Source organism: Crotalus tigris, unplaced genomic scaffold (genome assembly GCF_016545835.1).
Source record: "Crotalus tigris isolate CLP2741 ecotype Arizona unplaced genomic scaffold, ASM1654583v1 scf7180000018236.262956, whole genome shotgun sequence".
NCBI lineage: Eukaryota > Metazoa > Chordata > Lepidosauria > Squamata > Viperidae > Crotalus > Crotalus tigris.
This window is the reverse complement of record NW_024096899.1, coordinates 68,626-92,500: the sequence shown is the minus strand read 5'-3', so window position 1 is coordinate 92,500 and position 23,875 is coordinate 68,626. Positions and strand designations below refer to the sequence as shown.

The 23,875-nt window shown below is 44.1% G+C and overlaps 1 protein-coding gene across 1 annotated transcript in view; it reads left to right on the top strand.

The window, feature by feature from the left end:
* Positions 1-23,875, top strand: part of PCDH17 (protocadherin 17) — a gene marked incomplete at its 3' end in the record, with an annotated part of 71,480 nt that overhangs the window by 654 nt on the left and 46,951 nt on the right. Inside the window, exon 1 of the mRNA XM_039349202.1 lies at positions 1-3,942. This exon is cut by the window's left edge and continues 654 nt beyond it. Within this exon, the coding sequence (XP_039205136.1) occupies positions 1,330-3,942 (2,613 nt within the window). The remainder of the gene's footprint in view (positions 3,943-23,875) is intronic.

Below are 23,875 nucleotides of genomic sequence, written 5' to 3'. Positions count from 1 at the left end.
CCGCCCTTCCGCCCAGCGATCCGCTGCAAAGCCGGAGGAGCCTCGGCTCCGGAGGGCGCTTCCTTGCTTCTCCAGCCAACCCGCCCAACTCTACCTCTTAGAATTTCATTCTCTTGTTTTTTTCTTTTTTTTCTTTCTCTCTCTCTCTTTCCAACCGGGGAAAAAAAAAGAAGAAGAAGAGACAGAAGAAAGAGACAGAGAGCGAGCTTTTCGGAACTACAAATCTGGAGGGACTTGGACCCTATATATATATATTTACCTATTTTTATTTTTAATTGTTTTGCCTTGGGGGGGGGGACCGGCCCTTCCTGGTTGCCTCCGCGGAGCCTGGGAACCGGTGGCGGCGGCGGCGGAGGAGGCGAAACGCGTCCGGCGGAGCCACGGGGGGGGGACCCGGCGAGAGGAACAGGGGGCGAGCTCCGTAGTGGAGCAGGAGCGAGGCTGCGGCTGACCGCAGCAGCCAAACGGGCGCGATTAGATCTCCCAAAGGCAGCCAGCGGGGCGGCGAAAACACCACCGGCTCGCACCCGAGACGCTGCGGAGCCGCGAAAAAACGTCTCCCATCTCCTTCTCCCACCGAAGCAAGATTTGGCCCAGCGGTTCTGCGCTTGCCATCCGCCTCCTTTCTGAGGTCTTTTCCCGGCTCCCGTTTCCGAGCCGCTTCGGATCAAGGAACCCCTGGTTGTTGTTTTTTTTTTTTTTTTTTTTTTCTGTGTGTGTGTGTTTTTTTTTCAAGGACCCCCCCCCATTCCCAAGGAGAGAGAGAGAAAAAAACAAACTCCGTTTTCTGCTTCCCAGCCTCTTTCTTCTTGTTGTTGTTCTTTTACGCTTCTCGTGAGGATCTTTGGCATCGTGGAAAGGGTTTGATTTTTTTTCATTTTTTTTTTTCATTTTTTTTTTTTTTAAAGAAACCGCTTCCTGCCTTGGGAAAACGGGTTAATCTTCCTCTCCTTTCGGTCGCCTCCAGGAAGGGGAAGGGGGAGGGGGAGTTGATTTTTTTGCTCCTCATCCCTCCTCCGCCTGGCTGAAGTTGGACGGAGCAAGGGGAAACTGCAGCACGGAGGAGGAGGAGAACCAGGAAACAAAAAACAAGAAAGACCCCCCCCCCTTTGCCTGCTGGCTGATTGCAGCCTCCACCGCCCTTTGCCGTGGCTTGGTCCACAGCGGTGCCTGCGCCGAGTCGATCGTGCCGAGCAACAGGTTCGGGAACTTGAAGGGGGAGAGCGAGTGGAGGAGGAGAAGGAGGAGGACGATCGCCTGGAAAGCAGAGACGCCAACGCGGCGGCGGCGTTGGCGGAGAAGCTTGCCCGGTCCTCGCCGTCCGCTGGGATGTCCCTCCCCGCCTGGTGGTGGTGTTTCCCTCTCCTGGGCTGGGCTCCAGCCTCGGCTTTAAGGAACCTGAACTACTCGGTGCCGGAGGAGCAAGGCGCCGGCACGGTGATCGGTAACATCGGCCGCGATGCCCGGCTGCAGTCCGGGTCGAGCGGCGGCTCCTCGTCGCCTTCGCTGGAGCGTCCCCGCGGCTCCAAGGCCACTTTCCGCGTGCTGGAGAACTCGGCGCCCCACCTGCTCGACGTGGACGGCGAGAGCGGCTTGCTGTACACCAAGCAGCGGCTGGACCGCGAGGCGCTCTGCCGCCGCAGCGCCAAGTGCCAGCTCTCGCTCGAGGTCTTCGCCAACGACCAGGAGATCTGCATGATCAAAGTGGAGATCCAGGATCTGAACGACAACGCGCCGGCTTTCCCGTCCGACCAAGTCGATCTGGACATCTCCGAGAACGCGGCGCCGGGCACCCGCTTCCCGCTAGCCAGCGCGCACGACCCGGACGCGGCCGACAACGGCCTGCGCACTTACCTGCTCACCCGGGACGACTACGGCCTCTTCGCCCTGGACGTGAAAGCCCGAGGCGACGGCACCAAGTTCCCAGAGCTGGTGGTGCAGAAGCCGCTGGACCGCGAGGAGCAGAGCCACCACACCTTGGTGCTGACGGCCCTGGACGGCGGCGACCCGCCCCGCTCCGGCACTGTCCAGCTCAACGTGCGCTTGATTGACTCCAACGACAACAGCCCGGTGTTTGAGGCGGCCTCCTACGTGGTGGAGCTGTCTGAGAATGTCCCCTTGGGCACCGTCCTCCTGGACCTCAACGCCACGGATGCGGATGAGGGCACCAACGGCCAGGTGCTCTATTCCTTCAGTGGCTACACCCCGGACCGGGTGCGGGAGCTCTTCAGCATCGACCCCCAGACGGGCTTGATCCGGGTCAAGGGCAACCTGGACTACGAGGAGGGCAATTTGGTGGAGATCGATGTCCAGGCCCGGGACTTGGGTCCCAATCCCATTCCGGCCCATTGCAAGGTGACCGTGCACCTGTTGGACCGCAATGACAATGCCCCCACCATTGGCTTCGTCTCCGTGCGCCAGGGGGCGCTGAGCGAGGCCGCCCCGCCGGGCACCGTCATTGCCCTGGTGAGGGTCACCGACCGGGACTCTGGGAAGAATGGGCAGTTGCAGTGCCGGGTGCAAGGCAGCGATGGCAGCGGAGGAGATGGGGCAGTGCCCTTTACTCTAGAGGAGAACTATGACAACCTGTATACGGTGGTGACGGACAGGCCTTTGGACCGGGAGGTGCAGGATGAATACAATGTCACCATCTTGGCTCGGGATGGGGGCAGCCCGCCTCTCAACTCCACCAAGTCTTTCTCAGTCAGGATCCTAGACGAGAACGACAATCCGCCCCGCTTTAGTAAGAGCCTTTATGTGCTGCAAGTGCCTGAGAACAACATCCCAGGAGAGTATCTGGGATCTGTCTTGGCCAAAGATCCCGATCTGGGCCAAAACGGCACCGTCTCCTACTCCATTCTGCCAGGACACGTGGGGGATGTCTCTATTTACACCTATGTCTCAGTCAACCCAACCAATGGGGCCATTTACGCTTTGCGCAGCTTCAATTACGAGCAGACCAAACATTTTGAGTTCCACGTGTTGGCCAAAGACTCAGGCTCTCCCCACAGGGAGAGCAATGCCACTGTCCGTGTCACTGTTCTGGATGTCAACGACAATGCCCCCCTGATTGTCTTGCCAGCCCTGATCAATGACACTGCCGAACTCCAGGTTCCCCGTAATGCTGGCGTGGGCTACCCTGTGGGCACTGTCCGAGCCATGGATAATGATTTTGGGGAAAGTGGACGCCTGACCTATGAGATTGTGGAAGGCAACGAGGACCATCTCTTTGAGATGGACCCTATAAGTGGGGAGATCCGCACCCTTCACCCTTACTGGGAAGAGCTGAGTCCTGTGGCCGAGCTGGTGGTGAAAGTTAGTGACCACGGGAAGCCCAGTCTTTCAGCAGTAGCCAAGCTGATTGTCCGGGCTTTGGCTGGACCTCTGCCTGAAGCCGGGGAGCCCCAGGTCAATGGGGAGCAGCACCGTCGGCCTCACTGGGACCTCTCGCTGCCCTTGATTGTCACCCTCAGCACAGTTTCCATCATCCTCCTGGCTGCCATGATCACCATCGCTGTGAAGTGTAAACGTGAGAACAAGGACATCCGCACCTACAACTGCCGTATTGCTGAGTACAGCCACCCCCAGTTGGGTGGAGGGGGCGGGGGCGGGGGCGGGGGTGGGGGCAGCGGAGGGGGAAAGGGCAAGAAGAAGAAGATTAGCAAGAATGACATCATGCTGGTGCCCAGCGAAGGGGAGGACAGCCGGGGACCCCTCAACGTCATGAATGTGGTCAGCAGCCCATCCTTGGCCACCTCGCCCATGTATTTTGACTACCAGACTCGCCTGCCCCTTAGCTCGCCCAGGTCCGAGGTGATGTTCCTGAAACCTGCTTCCAACAGCTTGAGCGTGCCCCAAGGCCACGTGGGATGCCACACCAGCTTCACAGGGCAAGGGACTAACGTCAGTGAGGTTCCCCCAAGCCGGATGTCCATAATACAGGTAGGAGACTTTGAGTGATAACCTGGAGCTTCTCCTCACTGTGCCTTTATTGTATCTGCAGTGACACCTGACCAGAAGCAGCCCTTCCAGGTGTCGACAGATAAGACTAGGTTCCGAGGTCCTAGCTAAGATCTAGGCCATGATACCTCTTGGTAGTCTTTTCGTAGCAAGGTCAAAAATGTTTGCTAGAAAACAGAGCAGCAGGCAGCTTAGCGTTGCAACACTCGGAAACTGGGACAGGTCTCTCAGATCTAGTCCGTCAGATCTAGTCGATCCAGTCTTTTGCCTTTGTGGTTTGAACATTGATCAGCCTGGGTGGCTTGTTCTTACAGGTTTCTCTGTTTTGTGCCTTGAGGAAAGCAGAAAGACCATCGCTTGTTCCAAAGTGGAGGTGGTACACACTAGCTATGGCACAAAACATGGTTTATAACATTTGGAAGTGCTGCATAAGTAGCTCCTTTTGTTGTCCGTGTGCTGAAGTTTTGTTTGCAAAAACCGGTATATTTTGGTATTTCCACCCAGTTCAATCATATGCATAAATCATACAGTAAGTAGTTTTTTCCCCACCCTCTCTTTAGTACATAAAATTGATATATCTCCTGGGACAACAGATCTTTGTTTTTATTATAGGCAATGCAACCCCTCGCCCCCCCCCAAAAAAGCTGTATTTGATTTCCTTGGCGTGGTAGAAGTAGGCTCCATCCCAAAATTAAAACCCTGGATTTCTGCAGAAAAGGCTTAAAGCATAAGCACATATTAGCAAAAGACTATCAAGACTTAGCTGTTCAACTTATACATGCATGGGCTGTTCTCACTTGCTTGCAAACCTCAGCCTAAGTGGTGGGTGACATGCATGAGTAAAATAGCTTAAGCGCAGCCGGAACCCCTCAGAAGCAATTTTAATATCAGCTGTTGTTATCTCAGATGCAGTGCTTTTTCACTGGAGCCTCTCCAATCCTGCAACTGCCAGTGATCAGGTTCTCTAGTCTTCAAGGGGAACAGAATCCAGTGAGGCAAAAAAATAAAAAAAAAAGTCTAAACTACCACTTAAATGGTTTGTTTGCTTATTCTGCAGTCATGCTGAAAAATTCCGTGCTTTACTTGCAATCCAATGCTTGAAGGCTGTACATGATTTAGCCCAGCCAAGCATTTGAAAATCAGAGAGAGGGGGGGGGGGGGCACACACCTAACCTTTGACTAGAAATGGAAGTGAGTCGAAATAGACCAAGCTATACAGATTACTCGTAAAGCAAGGTGAAAATGTTGCAGGCAAAGAAATACATCCTTTTTTTTCCCCTAACAGAGAGAAAGAGCAAAGTATAAAATTCCCTTGAACTAAAAAAGAAAGGGGGGGGATATTACACACACACACACACACACACACACACACACACACACACGAGGCCTTAAGTATTTCAGAGCTGTGCTTCGGATTTTTTAGGGCTGTTGGAAAGAAACGGGTTTTTAGAAGGCAGCTTCCCAAGATGCCAGAAAAAAATAAAATAAAATAAATGGAGCAGGATTTTAAATGGAATGAGTTTGAATTTGCTACTTTATTCTGTTCAGGATAAAAAGTGCTCCCAATCCAGACTGGGATCAGAAGGGATTCCCCCATTTTGGATCCTACCCATTTACAAACTGGATCCAAGCCCTGTAACGTAGGGTGTAGTGCACGTCACGTAACGCTCTTGATCTATGCGTGCGATTGTCTTTTCTTTGTATGTAGCAGGCAAGCTAGGATGGTGTTCCTATCAAAATACTGTGTAGGGCGACCTCTAAGATAATAGCTGTGGAAGACACACGGTTTTGTCCGGCACGCTTCTAATATTCTCTACTAAATCACAGGGGAGAGAATGGAGTGTATCAAAAATGACACAGACTGATTTCCTGTTTCCAAACTTAACGAGAGAAAAGGGGCTATCTTGTTCCTAATGCATTTGAAGAGGAGTTGATGAAGACTGGGGTCTTGCCATCAGCAGAACTCCTGGCACACTAAAAGAGGCTCTGTTTTCTATGATTACTGCTTTCCTTTTATTTTTTTCCTTCTGGTTTTTATGCGTACTAAGGAGCTAACCCCATTGGCAATAGCAAAGAGAGTTATTATTATTGTTATTAGTTTTGGAGTAAACATGCGTGGGTTGAGTTTGGAAACATCTCTTCTGAAGCCTTCAGTTCCATATTAAGGAACTGCCTTCTGCCTTGCTCTTGTGTAACTCAACAGGCAGCAGGAGGGTGTCCTTCTCCAGGGGGATCCCTCAAGGTTTGAAGGCCATGGCCTTGATCTCATGAGTCTTGAGCTTGGAGAACCAGACAGTCAAAAAGCCAAATTGTTCATACCTGTGGGAAGCAGAAAGCTGTAGCACTAGAAGACTATGTTCTTTTGAAGGCAAACTTTCCTTAGGACAGTGGTTCTCAATCTTTTTAATGCCGCAGCCCCCAACCGGTCGTAAGTCGAGGACTACTCAACTGGTGCAGCACCCTTTGCAGAATGGGACTTTTGGCAGGCTCAGCAGGGCAGAGACAGCCTGGACAATTCCTATTGGCTTTTGAAAGCCAATAGAATTAGACTCTTTTCAAGAGACTCTATTCTATTGGCTTTCAAAAGCCAATAGAATAAAAGGGAGTAGCACAGCTAAGGAAAAGGGGGGAAAAATGGCGGACTGCGTTGTTTGGCGACCCCCGTGAAATGGTCGTTCGACCCCAAATGGGGTCCCGACCCACAGGTTGAGAACCACTGCCTTAGGATGTCTTCCTTCAGTGGAAGTGCTTTCTTTATTTATTTTTTTTTTTTAATTTCTCCCAATCTTGCAACACGTTTGGGCTGTTGATCCCACCTACTTTGATTTTTTACTCCTTCAGGTGTTTCGCTACCATATCCTTGTCCAATAAAGGACATTTTAACTGCTTCCTTTTTTACATGGAACCCCTGGTAGGTTTGCCACCAGCCCTGGAGGAGCATTAATATCACAGCCTTAGGTATAGTGGAGAACTCGATCCCACTGCTGCCTTTTAAGTAGACATTACTGGCTTTTGTACAGAAATTCAGGAGAGATCTTTCTTTTTTGGCTCAGAGGAAAAAAAAAATATCTTGGCCATCTTTTTTTAGACAGACAGGAGATTTATAGGGAAAGCTGAAGACCAGACATTTCCATCACAGAAGCCAAAAGAATTATGCTTTCTAATCGCTGTCTACTGCTATGCAAGATCCCTGTAAATAAATAAATAATATATTTGTTTTGGTATATATATGTGTGTGTGTGTGTACACACACAAACATACACACACACACACACACACACACACACACACACACACATATTTCAACCCTCTATTGAGTTTCATTACCGAAACTATTTTGTGTTATGTTTATCATGACTGGATGTTGCCATCAATTAAAAGAACTGAGCAATGCTCCACATCTAAATTGATTTTAAGAAAAAGTGACAGTTGGAGGAAGAACATTAAGCTAGGACCGAGCTGAAGGTAATTTGATTTATAGCTCATGCATTTAAAATGGGTACTTCCCCCCCCTCCCCGGTGTCATTTGTTTAAATCATGTCTTTGTTAAAGAGGTAAAATGAAGAAGTCGGAATGTCAAACCTGCACTCTGCAAACTTCCCAGGGGAAAAAAACAACAACAAAATAAAACCTCTTTGATCCGGTGTAATAATTACTGATAGAGATTGAATTTTGTTTTGCTAAAGCACTGTAATCCAATGTATGGATAAATATTGAATCATTAAAAGATTTTTATTGTAGTGTAAAGTCCCAGTTGGTAAGGTTTTTTTTTAATAAAAAACAGCATATATATATATTTATATATATATATATATACACACACACTGTATTCTGCTTTTTTTGTTGTTGTTTTTGTCCTGAAAATTTATACAAATCAAAAGAGAAATTTCTTTCTTGAAAAAGGCACTCTGTAGTTTTTTTGTTAAGTCCTTAAGATGATCGCCAGGGCTGAGAAACGAATGTAATTTATCTAATTTCATTTATGAGACATACACAATTTGTAACAATATTGTGACGAAGGTGATTAAAAAGGAAGAGAATTCACTAAAGAGATTAGAAGGCTTGAATCCTAGTTTTATTTTGTTTGTGGGTTATTGTGTGTGTGTGTGTGTGTGAACAAATCTTTGGAGGATCTATTCCTAAACTTGCAGTTCCAGCCACTTTGGTAGATGGCCTTCACTTCCAGAGACAACGACCGTTTTATCTTAGTATTTTTAAGGAGAAGGGATGGAGGAAATTATAACTTTTTCTCTGTTCCTCTAGGTTTTGGTAGGGGAATATTCGGCTGAAAAATTAATCTCTTGTCCAGCTTTTCGTGCCACAGTTCTTAACTTCTAGTCCAGCTAGACCTCAACTTACAATCCTTCATTTAGTGAACATTTAGAGTTAATAATGGCACTAAAAAAAAGTGACATAACTGTTTTCCACAAAAGCCTTCTGGTTATGTGATTCAACATCTGGACGTTTGGCAACTGACTCCGACTTATGACGGGCGCGGTGTGCTGGGGGGGGTCACGTGATTCCCTTTTTCGTGACCTGATGAGCAAAGTGAGTGGGGAAGACAGATCCGCTTAACGACTGCGTGACTAACGTAACCACTGCCACGGTTCGCTTAAGGACTGTCACAAGAAAGGTCATAAAAATGGGGCAGAAGTCACTTCACAAAGGTTTCACTTGACTTAACTCTGGTCGTAAGTTAAGGACTAACTTAACTCTGTGCCCAGAGTGTGACTCTTGAACGGAATAATAGTAATAATGATGATGACGATGATGATGGAAGGGACCTAGTCATCTAGTCCAACCCCCTGCTCAGGCAGGAAACCCTGTACCATTTCAGACAAATGGCTGTCTAGTCTCTTCTTAAAAACTTCCAGTGTTGGAGCATTCACTGTTTCTGGAGGCAGGTTGTTAATAATAATAATAAAGTTGGAAGGAAGGTCATCTGGTCCAATCCACTGCTCAGGCAGGAAACCCTATACCATTTCAGACAAATGGCTGTCCAGTCTCTTCTTAAAGATATTGTATATAAATCAGAAGAGAAATTTCTTCCTTGAAAAAAAAAGCCATTCTAGAGCAGTGGTTCTCAACCTGTGGGTCGGGACCCCATTTGGGGTCGAACGACCATTTCACGGGGGTTGCCAAACAACGCAGTCCGCCATTTTTTCCCCCTTTTCCTTAGCTGTGCTACTCCCTTTGATTCTATTGGCTTTTGAAAGCCAATAGAACAGACTCTCTTGAATAGAGTTTAATTCTATTGGCTTTCAAAAGCCAATAGGAATTGTCCAGGCTGTCTCTGCCCTGCTGAGCCCGCCAAAAGTCCCATTCTGCAAATGGTGCTGCACCAGTTGAGTAGTCCTCAACTTACGACCGGTTGAGTAGTCCTCGACTTACGACTGGTTGGGGGTCGTGGCATTAAAAAGGTTGAGAACCACTGCTCTAGAGTTTCTATTAAGTTCTTAAGATGATAATCACGGGTGTAAATGAAATCAAATGCACTCTTGGTTTTTTTTTTTTTTTTGTCTTTTTTTAGTCATTACTCAAAGGCCAAGTATAGGGGCAGCGTCTTGTTGTTGCAGATGGGCTAAGATAGAATCACTACTGAGTAAGGCAGTCATTTGTGCTCCTACCTTGCTGTCATATTAAAGAACTTGAGTAAAATGATACGCTGGATAAATGAACCTTTACAAGGCTTCAGTCCAATTACACGCAGAACTGTAGACCACTCGTTCAGTCCATCAAGTTCAACCCCCTTTAGATTAGCGAGTATGCAGATTGAAACCATTTCTGTTTGAAGATATTATGCAAAAAGGGAAGCTGATACTTCTTTGGGAAATGGGCTTCACCGTTGAACTGATCTCGTTGCTAGGAAAACCAACAGGCAACTGAACTTCCTTTGTTTCGTTTTTTTCCTTAAAGATACTTTGCTTCGCATCCAGGAAGCTTCTAATCCTAGAACTGAAGAAGCTTCTTGGATGAGAAGCGAAATGTCTTTAAAGTGGAAAAAAAATAAAACAAGCCCAGTGTCAAGGTTGCTAACATCGGATGTTCTTGCTTGACAATAGATGAAGAAACAGACATTCTCTGTTTAACCTGTGTATTACTTCTAGAGTTAAAGTTAGATAGTGTGGGAAGGGAGGGGGGGGGAGAATGTACTTGGGGGAATAGTTAGCCATAACAATGTTTCAGTACAGTATTATTCAAGGTTAGTTGTAACCAGAGGAGATACGGGAGGGAAAGTTCACACTTCAAACTAATTGGAGAACGTGATTGATGACTGTTAAATGAAGGAGTGAGTTATGCTTTGTTACGGGTGATGGAGGGGAGGAGAATTCAGATTTTGGCTTCACTACGTACGTGCCGAAGCTATGTAGCAATAAAAGTATTCTTTAAGGCAGGGCTTTTCAACCTTTTCACCCACTGTACCACTTTTAGGATATGGCAATATCCGAGTACCACCAGTCGCCTAGCAAGGTGTCAAAAACTTGATGACCAAAAAATTAAAAAAAAGAAAAAAAGTGATAAAGTACAGGTAGTCCTCGACTTACAACAGTTCGCTTAATGACTGTCCGAAGTTACAATGGCATTGAAAAAAGTGCCCCCCAAGCCACAGCTGAGCAAGACACCTGCCTGCCCACCCAGTGGCGCTCTTCCTCCTGTTTGAGGTTTTCATTGTTGTGAGCGTTTCTGTTGGGGATTGGCAGCGGAGGTGGGGTGGGGGGTGTTTGGTTTTTATTCCCCCCATCAGGAGGTTTTGGACACTTCACAAGACCCTGGGACACTGTGACCATCATAAATATGAATCAGTTGCCAAGCATCTGAATGTAAATTACAAGACCCTGGAGATGCTGCAACATTCCAGCTGATTGGTGCTTCTTCTGGGCTCAGCAGAAACATCAGGATCAGCGCCGAGATCTAGCTGGAGCCTGGCGCTGATCCTGGTGCTTCCACTGAGCCCTGACAGCCCCGAAGAAGTGCCGATCAGCTGGAAAGTGGCACTGATCCTGGTGCTTCCACTGAGCCCTGACAGCCCTGCAGCTCCAGCCATCTCTCGCTTAGGCTTGTGCGATGCTGCCACCGGTTCAGCTCATTCCCCTCCCCCGCTACTTTTTTCGAATGGTCGTGTACCACCTGCTAGGCACCAATGTACCACAGGTGGTACCCGTACCACTGGTTGAAAAGCCCTGCTTTAAGGTAAACAAGGCCTCAAAGTTCTTTGAAAAGCTTCTTCTTTTGGAACCATGACACCCAGTTGAAAAAAAAGCATGTTTGGGACAACCTGGATGACTGAGAACCTTCAGAGACATTTTGATAGGAATCTTCTCCCTGTTGCCAATGTTTCATGGGTGTGAGTTGGTCTTGCTTTCCTGGAATTCATGATTCCCCTGCATCCTGGTCATCCAGTTTGCATCCTCCTTGGTATGTGTTTGAAGAACCCTCTCATCACCCCACTCATTTACACGTAGTCCATGACTTAACAACCATTCGTAGTGATGGTTAGAAGTTACAATTGCACGGGGGGAGGGGGAAAAGTGAGTGAATGATGGTTTTTCACACTTACAAACTTTGCAGACATCCCCAGGGTCACTTGTCCCAAAGGTGCTTTTTTTTTTCTTCTTCAAGAGGCAACAACGTCCTTGTTTTTCTTTGAAGACGTTTCGCTTCTCACCCAAGAAGCTTCTTCGGCTTTAGCTTTCAAGACAGGTTAAAAAAAAAAAGCTTTATCTCTTGAAAAAGCACCTTTGGGACAGCCATGGCCTGGATGACTGAGAATCTCCATGGAGATTGATTAAAATTTGGGCATCTGGCAACTTGGCCTGTTCTTATGACGATAGCTCTGTCCTGGTGTCTGTCTCTCTGTGTGTGTTGTCCCGTGATCACTTTTGTAACCTTCCCAGCTTTCAACAATCAAAGTCAATTGGGGGAGAAGCCTGGATTTGTTTAATGACCACACGATTCATTTAATAACTGCAGCAATTTTCTTAACAGCTGTGGCCAAAAAAAAAAAAAGTTCATATAAAGTGGGACAAAACTCACTTGACACATTGTCTAGTTTAGCAATGGAAATTTTGGGTTAAATTGTGATCCTAAGTCAATTGATTGATTAACACCACCACCACCACCATCATCATCATCATCATCATAAAGTTGGAAGGGATCTTGGAGGTCTTCTAGTCCAACCCCCTGCTCAGGCAGGAAACCCTATACCATTGCAGACAAATGAATGTCCAGTCTCTTCTTAAAAACTTGGAGCATTCACAGCTTCTGGAGGCAGGTTGTCCCACTGGTTAATTGTCCTCACTGTCAGGAAGTTTCTCCTTAGTTCTAGGTTGCTTCTCTCCTTGGTCAGTTTCCATCCATTGCTTCTTGTCCTGCTTTCTTTCCTCCAATCCTAACTTGTGCACCGGACTGTGGCAGAATGGTCTGCGTCCCCCTGATCATCCTTGAGGCTTGGATCACAACCTGTTTTGAGGTTCTCCGAAACCTCTTGAAAGGGTGTGATGTGTACACCCGAACATGACTCAAATGAGCTTTCACCAAAGATGAACACAACAGAACAATGATTTCCTGTGATTTTGAGGTTATGTTGCTCTCCTTAGGAATGGGTGTGCTTCTTCATCCTTAATAGGATAGGTTGTTGGCGATAGTGGCTGTGGCTCGGGTATAGGATAAGGGTGAAGGCTCGTTCTCCGAGCCTGTGGGTTGGTTTCTGAATGTTTTGTTACCAGGCTGGGTAACAGGAAATTTCTGCTGAAGTTGTTCCCTAGCCTGGTAACCAAACATTTGGAAACCAACCAAACAAGCTCAGAGAACAAATTTCCACCCTCAAGATAGGAAGTTTACAGGTGTCCTGAATAGAGTAGAGTACAGTAGAGTAGAGTACAGTAGAGCAGAGCAGAGCAGGAGTAGAGTAGCATAGCGTAGAGTAGAGTAGAGTAGAGTAGACTAGAGTAGAGTAGAGTAGAGTAGAGTAGAGTAGACTAGACTAGACTAGACTAGGACGTTGGAGATCTTCTAGTTCAACCTCCTGCTCAAGCAGCAGAACCTGTACCATTTCAGACAAGTGACTGTCTAGTCTCTTCTTAAAAACCTCCAGTGATAAAACACCCAAGATGTCTGGAGGCCAGCTGTTCCACTGGTTAATTGTCCTCACTGTTAGGAAGTTTCTCCTTCATTCCAGGTTGCTTCTCTCTTTGATTAGTTCCTATCCATGGTTTCTTGTCCTGCCCTCTAGTGTTTTTGAGAATAGTTTGACCCCCCCTCTTCTTTGTGGCAGCTCCTCAGATACTGGAACACTGCTATCATGTCACCCCTATTTCTTCTTTTATTTAGACTACCCAAACCCAAGTCCTGCAGCCGTTCTTGATACAGTTATATTAGCCTATTTATAATGTCTCAGTTTTTCTCCCCCCCATGGCTCCAAAATTTTGTTTTTATAAGAAGGAGTTGCATTCTCAGGCCTCTGTATGTCACTTGGTTAATCTGTGGTTTGTAGAGGGTGTTGTGTACTCAATGCCTGCAGGTGGCAGATGAGAATGGCTCACAACCTGGGTAAACACCAGGCTCAGCTGTTGGATGGATTCAGGTGGCACACTACATCATAGTACACAACGTTTGAGGGGGGCACGTTTGGTAGCTGCAATAATTATCCAACAGGTTAAAAGTAGTTTATGCAGGCACCTGCAGGACTGGAAGATGATCATCAGATCATCCTCCAATGGCTAATGTGGCTTTGCAGCACCACGACACAATCTCTGCAGGTGTGTGCAAAGCCACGTCACACAAGGAGAGAGGACAGGCCTTGTTTGTGCAATGTTATTTTTTGTTTTTGTTTTCTATCTCAAACGTACACATACACACGCACACACACCTTTCATCCTGATGTGGGGGCTTCTGGTAGCTCCCTCGACTTATCACCATTTGTAGTTACAACACTACTGACAAAAGTGACTTATGACAGCTTAACGATGGCTGCAGCCTCCCCATGGTCCTGTGATCCAAATTAGGACGCTAGGCAACTGATTCAAAAAATGGGGCAAAACTCATCTAACAAATGTCTTGTTTGGCAGCAGAGGTTTTGGGCTTACTTGTTGCCGTAAGTCGAGGTCTACCTCCAATTTTCTTGCGTAAAATTCCAGAGAGTAATTCCAAATCTGTAGAAAACAAGAGAACGTTGCTACTATAGGTGTGCAAGTTAAGGAGGTAGGCATCTCCTCCCCATTCCCCAAAACCATTTGTACCTTCCTTGTGGGTTTCCAAAAATTGCTGCCCAATGGTAGTTCATTCAAAGATAGTAAATGGAAAACAAATGAGATGTATTATGGTCCTATTAACCAGGTTTATTTTTTTATCATTAAATGTATGGGCAACATTGAACCATTAAAGAGTTTAAATTGTTGAGTTCCATGATAGTAATAAGTCGAGGTGTAAAGGTAGGATTTTAATCCGTTTGACAGTGAGATAGGCAGCATGTGAATTAAATACCAAGATGTCATCCTGTACCCAACTGTGGCTTTGTCAGTTAGGCCACAGCTGGATGGGTGTGTACATTCTGCAGAACTATAAATTCTAGTTGACAAAAATCACAATCAGGATGTTCACGCACAAATGCCTCACAGACCAGAAGGGAAAACACACTGTGAGGTGGGTGCGTTAGAAAAACAGGTTGTCTCGAATTTTTCTGCACAGAGAGAAAAAAAATTCCTTTGTTTTTCTTTTTCCATTTGAAAAAAATACCCTGAGCATTTTATTAGACTTATCTGAAGTGTTATGAGTACATTTGGCGATTATATTGTGAAGGTAACTTGCAGTACACACCATGACACCACAAACAACTCAACTGTTAAAGCACTTAAAATAGTGTGCAAGTGTGTTTCTAGACATAATATATATATATATATATATATATATATATATATATATATATATATATATATATATATATATATATTTGTTTTCTGAGGTTTTCGCAGGTGTTTGTATGTAAGTCTTTGGTTATTTGGGTTTTCTACTGCGTCAAATTGGAAGTATCTTGGCGACATTTCTATGAAGTCTCATTCGTCATCTTCAGGCTGGTGTTTTTGGCTTTGTGCTTCTAGAAGCACGAAGCCGAAAACAACAGCCTGAAGATGACAAATGAGACTTCGTCGAAATGTCGCCAAGACACTTCCAATTTGATGCAGGAGAAAATCCGAATAACCAAAGACCTACATACATACATACATACATACATACATACATACATACAAAAACAAAATGCATATGGGTTGTTTAGCAGGAAAGTTCTACCTGTAAAATAGATTTAATGGTGTCTTTCCTTGAGTTTGTTGCCAAAGTAAAGACTGCAAATTTCTGCTCCAGGTTCCTAGACATGTTGCCAGATTGTCTGTGGAGACTCTCAGTCATGCAGGTCATGGTTGTCCCAAAGGTGCTTCTTCAAAAGGCAACTGGACTTGCTTGGTTTTTCCTTGAAGGCGTTTCATTTCTCATCCAAGAAGCTTCTTCAGTTCTTCTTCAGAACTGAGAAGCTACTTGGATGAGAAGCAAAACATTTTCAAAGGAATGTCTGTGGAGATTCTCAGTCATCCAGGTCATGGTTGTCCCAAAGGTGCTTCTTCAAAAATAACTGGACTTTCTTGGTTCTTCCTTGAAGACGTTTCACTTCCTATCCAAGAAGCTTCTTCTTCTGAAGAACTGAAGAAGCTTCTTGGATGAGAAGCGAAACGTCTTCAAGGAAAAATGAAGAAAGCCCAATGGGCTTTTGAAAAAGAACCTTTGGGACAAGTTGCCAAATTATAATTAATAGAAGAAAGTTTACTACTGAGTGGTGTTCAGATCCACATAAATTTAAGTCTAGCAAGCATGTCATAGAGATGGTAATCTTGCCTGCCAGTTGGAATTCACACAATTGTCAGATGTGCTAAGAAAAAGTGATCCATCAGAGTCCATCTTGTACGTGTCAAGAAGAACAGTATGGAGGAAATGTTTCAATTTGCTCTTTCCTTGAGGACTTAGCTTCTTAAACATTCCTTTTTAGCTATCTTGGAGCAAAGAGGATCAGGGTAGGCCGAGATAATAAAAGTAGTTGGATCTACTATACAAAAAAAGATGCCGAGGCTCTAGAACAGGGGTCTTCAAACTTGGCCCTTTTATGACTTGTGGACTTCAACTCCCAGAATTCCTCAGCCAGGCACACTGGCTGAGGAATTCTGGGAATTGAAGTCCACAAGTCATAAAAGGGCCAAGTTTGAAGACCCCTGCTCTAGAAAGAGTGCAGAGAAGAGCAACAAAGATGGTTAGGGGTCTGGAAGCTAAATCTTATAATGAACGGTTAAAGGAACTTGGTATGTCTAATCTAATGAAGTTAAGATTTAGTGGTGATACGGTAGCTGTCTTCTGGTACTTGAGAGGCTGTCACAGAGAAGAGAAGGTTGACTTATTCTCCAAAGCACGTGAGGGCAGGACAAGAAGTAATGGGTGGAAGTCATTAAAGAGACACCCAACCTAGTACTAAAGAGAAATTTCCTGTCAGTGAGAATCCACTAGTTAATGGAACAGAGTTGTGGTGCTCCATCACTGGAGGTTTTCAAGAAAGTTAGACAACCATTCATCCAGGATGGAATAAGGTCTTCTGATATGGACAGGGGATTGGATGAGAGAGCTCTTCAAGGTCTCTTCCATCCCTATCATCCTATGTTCTAATTTCCCTTTAGGTCTTGCAAACATATCAACTGATGAACATAGAAACTAATTTTATAACCTGTAGCAGGTGAGTGATGTCAACAAAAGTTGCTTGGGCTAATCTGTGGGCTTGCTCAAAAAGTAAACCCTGTTAATTTCAATGGGATTTACTCCCAAGTGGGAATGAGATAATAAGCATACTACTTGTTGCTTTTATGAACACTGAGGCACCAGAGACAAATTCCTTATATGTGTCCAATCATACTTGGTCAACAAAGAATTACTATTCTATTTCTATTTCTATTTCTATTTCTATCCTCTATCCTCTATCCTCTATCCTCTACCCTACCCTACCCTACCCTACCCTACCCTACCCTACCCTACCCTACCCTACCCTACCCTACCCTACCCTACCCTACCCTACCCTACCCTACTCTACTCTACTCTACTCTACTCTATTCTATTCTATTCTATTCTATTCTATTCTATTCTATTCTATTCTATTCTATATTCCAGTATCTATTCTATTCTATTCTATTCTATTCTATTCTATTCTATTCTATTCTATTCTATTCTATTCTATTCCTCTTGAAAAATAGTTTTCAGCACTTTTTTTCCAGCACAATAAATTGTCTGTTCAAAGACAACCTCCCAAAAAAACCCCTAAAAACAGCTTGTTAGAATTATGTCAGCTGGTTTTGAATTAGAATTCTTCCCCCCTCCCCCCATTCACTTTTGGCATAGACAGGGGAAGATTATTATTATTATTATTATTATTATTATTATTATTATTATTATTATTTATTATCGATCATCGCACAGTCAGCCAGATGTTCAGACTGGATTTGGCATTTTGTCTACCTATCGAGTCCTTACCCAGGACCTGGGATAGTCAGGGAAGATATTATTATTATTATTATTATCATTCATCGCACAGTCAGCCAGATGTTCAGCCTGGATTTGGCATTTTGTCTACCTATCGAGTCCTTACCCAGGACCTGGGATAGGCAGATGTGGATGTTTGATGGTATTACAGATATCGTCGCAGGATGGAAGCAGTTCCTAGTAAGGCCGCCTTTTGCAATTGACTAATAGCGAATTTGTCAATGCCAATGGTGTTCAAGTGGTGCTCCAGTTGTTTTGGGATTGCACCCAAGGAGCCTATGACTATTGGTACTACCCTTGCTTGCTTTTGCCACAGTCTTTCTATTTCTATTTGTAGGTCTTTGTATTTTGTTATCTTCTCCAGTTCTTTCTCTTCTATTCTGCTATCTCCAGGCACTGCCACGTCCACTATCCAGACTTTTTTGTCTTTCTTATCGACAATTGTTAAGTCTGGGGTGTTATGTTGCAGGTGCTTGTCTGTTTGAATTCTGAAGTCCCAGAGCAGTTTAATTTTATCATTTTCTATGACTTTCTCTATTTTATTATCCCACCAGTTTTTGCTTACAGGCAAATGATATTTTTTGCAGATCTTCCAATGCACCATTGTTGCTACTTTGTCATGCCGCTGCTTGTAATCAGTCTGTGCAATCTTCTTGCAACAGCTTACCAAGTGGTCCACTGTTTCTTCAGCTTCTTTGCATAGGCGGCACTTACTGTCTGTTGCTGTCTTCTCAATTTTGACTTTGTATGCATTTGTCCTTAAGGCTTGGTCTTGTGCAGCCAGAATTAGTCCCTCGGTCTCTTTCTTCAATTTTCCTGCTCTTAGCCATTGCCAGGTTTTATTATTATCTGCTTTCCCAGCTATTTTTTTCATGTATTGGCCATGTAGTGCTTTGTCTTCCCATGCCTCTATTCTGTTCTTCATTTGGTCTTTCTTGTAGGCCAGTTTGGTCTCTCCAGTAGTTAGTAAGCCTTCCTGATATACTAATTTCAGTGCATCTTCATCATTGTTCTTCAGATATTCTTCCAAAGTCATTTTTTCTTCTTCAACCATCTGATGTACTTGTAGCATTCCACGCCCACCTATTTGCCTTGGTAGATAAAGTCTATCAATGTCACTGCGTGGATGAAGGGCATGATTCATTGTCATTATTTTTCTGGTCTGCCTATCCATTGCTTTTAGTTCTGCTTGAGTCCAGTCCACTATTCCAGCTGTGTACCTAATGACTGGGATTGCCCAGGTGTTGATTGCCTTTATGGTATTTCCTCCATTGAGTTTGGATTTTAAGATCTTCTTCACTCTCTTGATGTATTCACCTCTAATCTTTTTCTTGACTTCAGTGTGCTTGATGTTGTCAGCTTGAAGGATACCCAAGTATTTGTAGTATCTTCCTCATCCAGACTCTTAATGTTATTTTCGTGGGGCATCTTGATTCCTTCAGTTTTCACTATTTTTCCTTGTTTGATAGTAAGTGTGGCACATTTGTCCAAGCCAAACTCCATTACAATATCTTGGCTATATATACGGACAGTGTTGAGCAGCGATTCTATTTCAGATGATGTTTTTCCATACAGCTTCAGATCATCCATGTAAAGGAGGTGGGATAGTCTAGCAGATGTTTTTGATGTTTGATAACCATGTCCTGAGTTATTCAGTATTGTTGACAGAGGAAACAGTGCAATAACAAATAGTAATGGTGATAATGAATCTCCTTGAAATAATATTATTCCTCTCTTGATATTAACCTCTCCCAGCTTTTCACCATTGATCTGCAACTGTGTCTTCCATTGTGCCATCGATCTTTGCACAAATTTTCTGATGTTTCTACTTACTCCTGTTATTTCTAGGCACTTGATTATCCAATCATGTGGCAGAGAGTCAAATGCCTTTTTGTAGTCAATCCATGCCACATTCAGGTTGGTCTTCCTTCTCTTGCAGTTTTCCAAGATCATTTTGTCTATTAGGAGTTGATCTTTTGTTCCTCTGCTATTGGGGCGGTTTCCTTTCTGCTCAGGTGGAAAGAGATTGTTTTCAACTAGATGCTGTTGTACTGCATCAGCTACCACACCAGTTAGTAATTTGAAAGTTGTTGGTAAGCAGGTAATTGGCCTGTAGTTACCTGGTGTTGCCCCTTTTGCTGGATTTTTCATTATTAGGTAGGTTTTCCCAGTTGTTAGCCACTTTTCAATTTCTCCTCCTTGTAGTATATTGTTGAATTGTTTGGCAATGAGTGGGTGTATAACAGTTAGATGTTTCAACCAAAACCCATGCAGTTCATCTTCACCTGGTGCTGACCAATTTTTGATTTTCTTTGCTCTTTTTTCTACCATTTTTGTTGTTATTACTAGTTCTTTCATTTCAACTTCTGTTTTATTTGCATCCACCTCTTTTAACCAAGCCGCATCCTTGTTGTATTTCTTTGGGTTATCCCATATCTGCTTCCAGAACTGCACTGTTTCTTCCTTGTCAGGTACTGACTGATTCCTTGCAGTTTCTCCATTGATGGATTGGTAGAAACGTTTCTGATTGGATTGAAATTGGAGGTTCTGCCTATAGTTTGCAATTCGAGCTTCATATCTACTGATTTTCCTGGCTATAGCTGTTATTTGTTGCTTTATTATTTCCAGTGCTTCCTTGATCTTCCTTGTTTCTAAGTGGTATTTCTTGATTAGGTATTCTTTGGTCTTCTTGTTCTTCAGCTTCTTTTCTTTCATCTGTTCTAGCTTGCTTGCATGTGATCTTAACTTGCTGATCTTATTTTCTAGTCTAACCTTCCATTTTGTGGTGCACTGTTTGTTTGTTTTTCTTTTTTGTTGATTTTACATCCCAGGTATTCTGTTATAACTGCAGCTGTGCTGTACATTAAGTTGGTTTGTTTCTTGCAGTGAATTGGTGCTTATACTTGCTATTGCAGTATTTGCATCTTTTAATGCTTGTGCTAGCTGTTTCTTTGGAACAAGCTTCAATGCAGGCAGCCTTATTCTGTTGTTTTTGTGCTGTTCTAGATGCTCAGTTATTCTTTGTTTCAATTCTTTTATTTCTTTAGTTAGAGGGTTTTGTTCTTCCTGAGGAAGAGGTGCCTGGTTTCCAAATGAGAACAGTTGTATATCTCTACTGGATTCTTTCACTGCCAACTCCCCCTGGTTTGCCTCTACATTCTGAATTACTTCTTGTAAGGCTTTGATTTCTTTGCCCTGGGTAAACCTTTGCAGTTCGTCCAATTCTGTTTCTGTGAATACTTTATTTCGTGTTATAAATCGGCGTTGATCTGCTAGTCTCTGTTCTGTTATTTCTGATTCTGGATGTTGTTCTTTCCAGAATTCGTGCATTCGTTTTAGATATCCTCGTCTTGTTGGACTTGATCTGTAGTAACAGATCATTATTTCTTTGTTTTCCATCACTGTGTATCTGCGACGGGTAAACACCTTTTCTTCCAGTAGTTCTGCAGCTGCTGGCCCTGGTTGCTCAGCCAACAGTCCTGAGTCCTGTAACCCATTTTTCACCAGATATCCAGGAACTCCAATATCTATTGCGGACCTTGTTAACCCGGGCGACGTCCGAGCCGGTATGGCATTCTGAAATTTACGTCTCACCATATTTTTTTATGGGAGAGACACTCTTTGTCTGACTCCTCTGATGAGACCTGTCCAGTATGGTTGAACCTCTGGCATAGCTCTCATCTTCCTCAGAGTACACAAGCCCCACAACCACGTCAAGGTAGTGCCTCACTGGGGGATTATTATTATTATTATTATTATTATTATTATTATTATTATTATTATTATTATTATTATTATTATTATTATGCTACATTGACTTGGTGTTATACTGAAAGCAATCTCTAATTAAGTAGCTAAGGGTTGCATGATAGGGTTGCAGAAATCCCGACAGTTACTTGATGGTAGCAAATTGCATCAGAAAATGTCAACTCTCTGCTGCCACTAGTGGCCATTCAGGTCTTTGCATGAACTAGCATGAACTTGCTAAACTAGAGTTGAAGCTATAGGCTGATCAAACTTTGGGTTCTGGTTAGTTAAAAGTGCAACCCAATATTTTATTTCCTTTCTATAAGAATGTTTAAATGGAGAAGTGAAAGGAGATCCATTCATGTAATCCTAAACTGTTGCTTAGTTTCTCATTTAAGCCCAGATTTGATATGCGTTTTGCGGCCACCATGTGCTACCGATTATATATGAAACACCAGCACTGACTTAGTATAACACAGGTGTCTTCAAACTTGGCCCTTTTATGACTTGTGGACTTCAACTCCCAGAATTCCTCAGCCAAGCATGCTGGCTGAGGAATTCTGGGAGTTGAAGTCCACAAGTCATAAAAGGTCCAAGTTTGAAGACTCCTGGTATAACACATTTAACTCAAATGGGTTTAGCTTATTTGTAATTGAGCATATTCTGTAAACAGAGGGACTGTGCTAACCGAATCTAGCTTTAATCTGCAGCGCCCATGGAAATCTGATCTTAAGCTTCAGAAATCTCTCGCTTTTGCTCTCACTAAAATGACAGCTCTGTAGGTCATACCTAGTGGCTGACTAATGGAGCAAATAAGGCATGTTGTGTTACAAGCCTGGCATGTGTGATGGAGTTCTCAGGCCATCTTCCCTTAACCTTCCCTTGATATTTGTTGACAAATGATTTGGTAGGGTGTTACTGATGAGACATATATAGTCAGAGTTTGCTTAAGGACGGGGTCTTCATACTTGGCCCTTTTATGACGTGGGCTTCAACTCCCAGAATTCCTCAGCCAGCATGCCTGGCTGAGGAATTCTGAGAGTTGAACCCACAAGTCATAAAAGGGCCACGTTTGAAGACCTCTGCTTTAAGAGAAGCACCAGAAGCCAATCCAATTGAGATGACCATCAGAAGAAGTGCTAGCTGTATCCTGGTTAGAATCACACTGAGCCAAAAAAAAAAAAGAAAAAGATCGAAGAACACAGGCAGTTGGAATTTAGGATTTCAAAAAAAGACAGCAATATGGCCCTACTTAGAGAACTATGATTAGGTTGGCATGTTACTTTGTTTGGTTTAACAGTGAGGCAGTGGTGGGATTCAAATCCCTGAACAATTGGTTCTCTACATGAATACAGGCCTGAGCCTCTGAGGCCTAGAATGGATTTCCGGAAGTGGCATTCCCACATTCCGGTGAGCCATTCTAGGCCTGGGAGGCCTCCTCCAGGCCTCCGAGGCCCAGAACGGACTTCCAGAAGTGGTGTGCTTTCAGACAGTTCTCTGAACTCAACAAAATTTAGCTACTAGTTCTGCCAAATCGGTGCGAACCTGCTGAATCCCATCAGTGCTGTGAGGGCATCCTTCGTGTTCTCTGAGCTTGGTTGTTTTCTTGCAGACATTTCATTACCAAACTAGGTAACATCATCAGTGCTAGAAGAGAGTGAGGTTTGTTCTCAACTTACACTCTAATGCAGGCATGTCAAGCCCATGGGCCGGATTCGTGGGCCGGATGCATCACGATGAAACCGCGCCCACCCCATTGCCGGCAATGAGGAAAAAGTCGTGATACGTCGTGTGATGTCGCGAGTTTGACATGCCTGCTCTAGTGGCTTTCTCTGTTAGTATTAATGGGAGTGGCCTTAGAAGTTCTACTGCCCCAATTTATTGTTAGCTTGGTTGGCAGTTTCTTGAATGGGGTATTGTTTGCTTCTTGATTGATGGTCTGATCTTAATCTTGGAGTTAATCTATGCTCATCTGGCCATTGATTGTTGGTGGGGAGGAATATAACTATGGCTTTCTGAATAAGTCACAATTCACAGAGTTTATATAATACACCAGACATCTGAGTCAACATAACTTGCATAACAAGTCAACATAACAAGCTTGCATAGGGCTCACTTTCAGGAGATAGGAGAGCTCTGTCCTTCTTTGATAAAAGCTACCATCTCTGGTTTTGCAACTTCCAGAGATGATGATGATGATGCTTCTTATTATCTTTTCTGTATCTAGCAATCAAAGAGATTTTTGCAGCCTATTTATGGTATCCACAACTCCTAAGAATATCCTTATTTTCTTGTCCTTCTTTTGCATCTTTAGGAACTCTCTCACCTGCAAATATGGAGCTATTGTGTCCTACACAGTTTAGGGTAGAGTAGAAAAGGATAGGATGGAATGGAGTGGAGTGGAATGGAATGGAATGGAATGGAATGGAATGGAATGGAATAGAATAGAATAGAATAGAATAGAATAGAATAGAATAGAATAGAATAGAATAGAGGAATGGAATGGAATGGAATGGAATGGAATGGAATAGAATAGAATAGAATAGAATAGAATAGAATAGAATAGAATAGAACAGAACAGAATAGAACAGAACAGAATAGAATA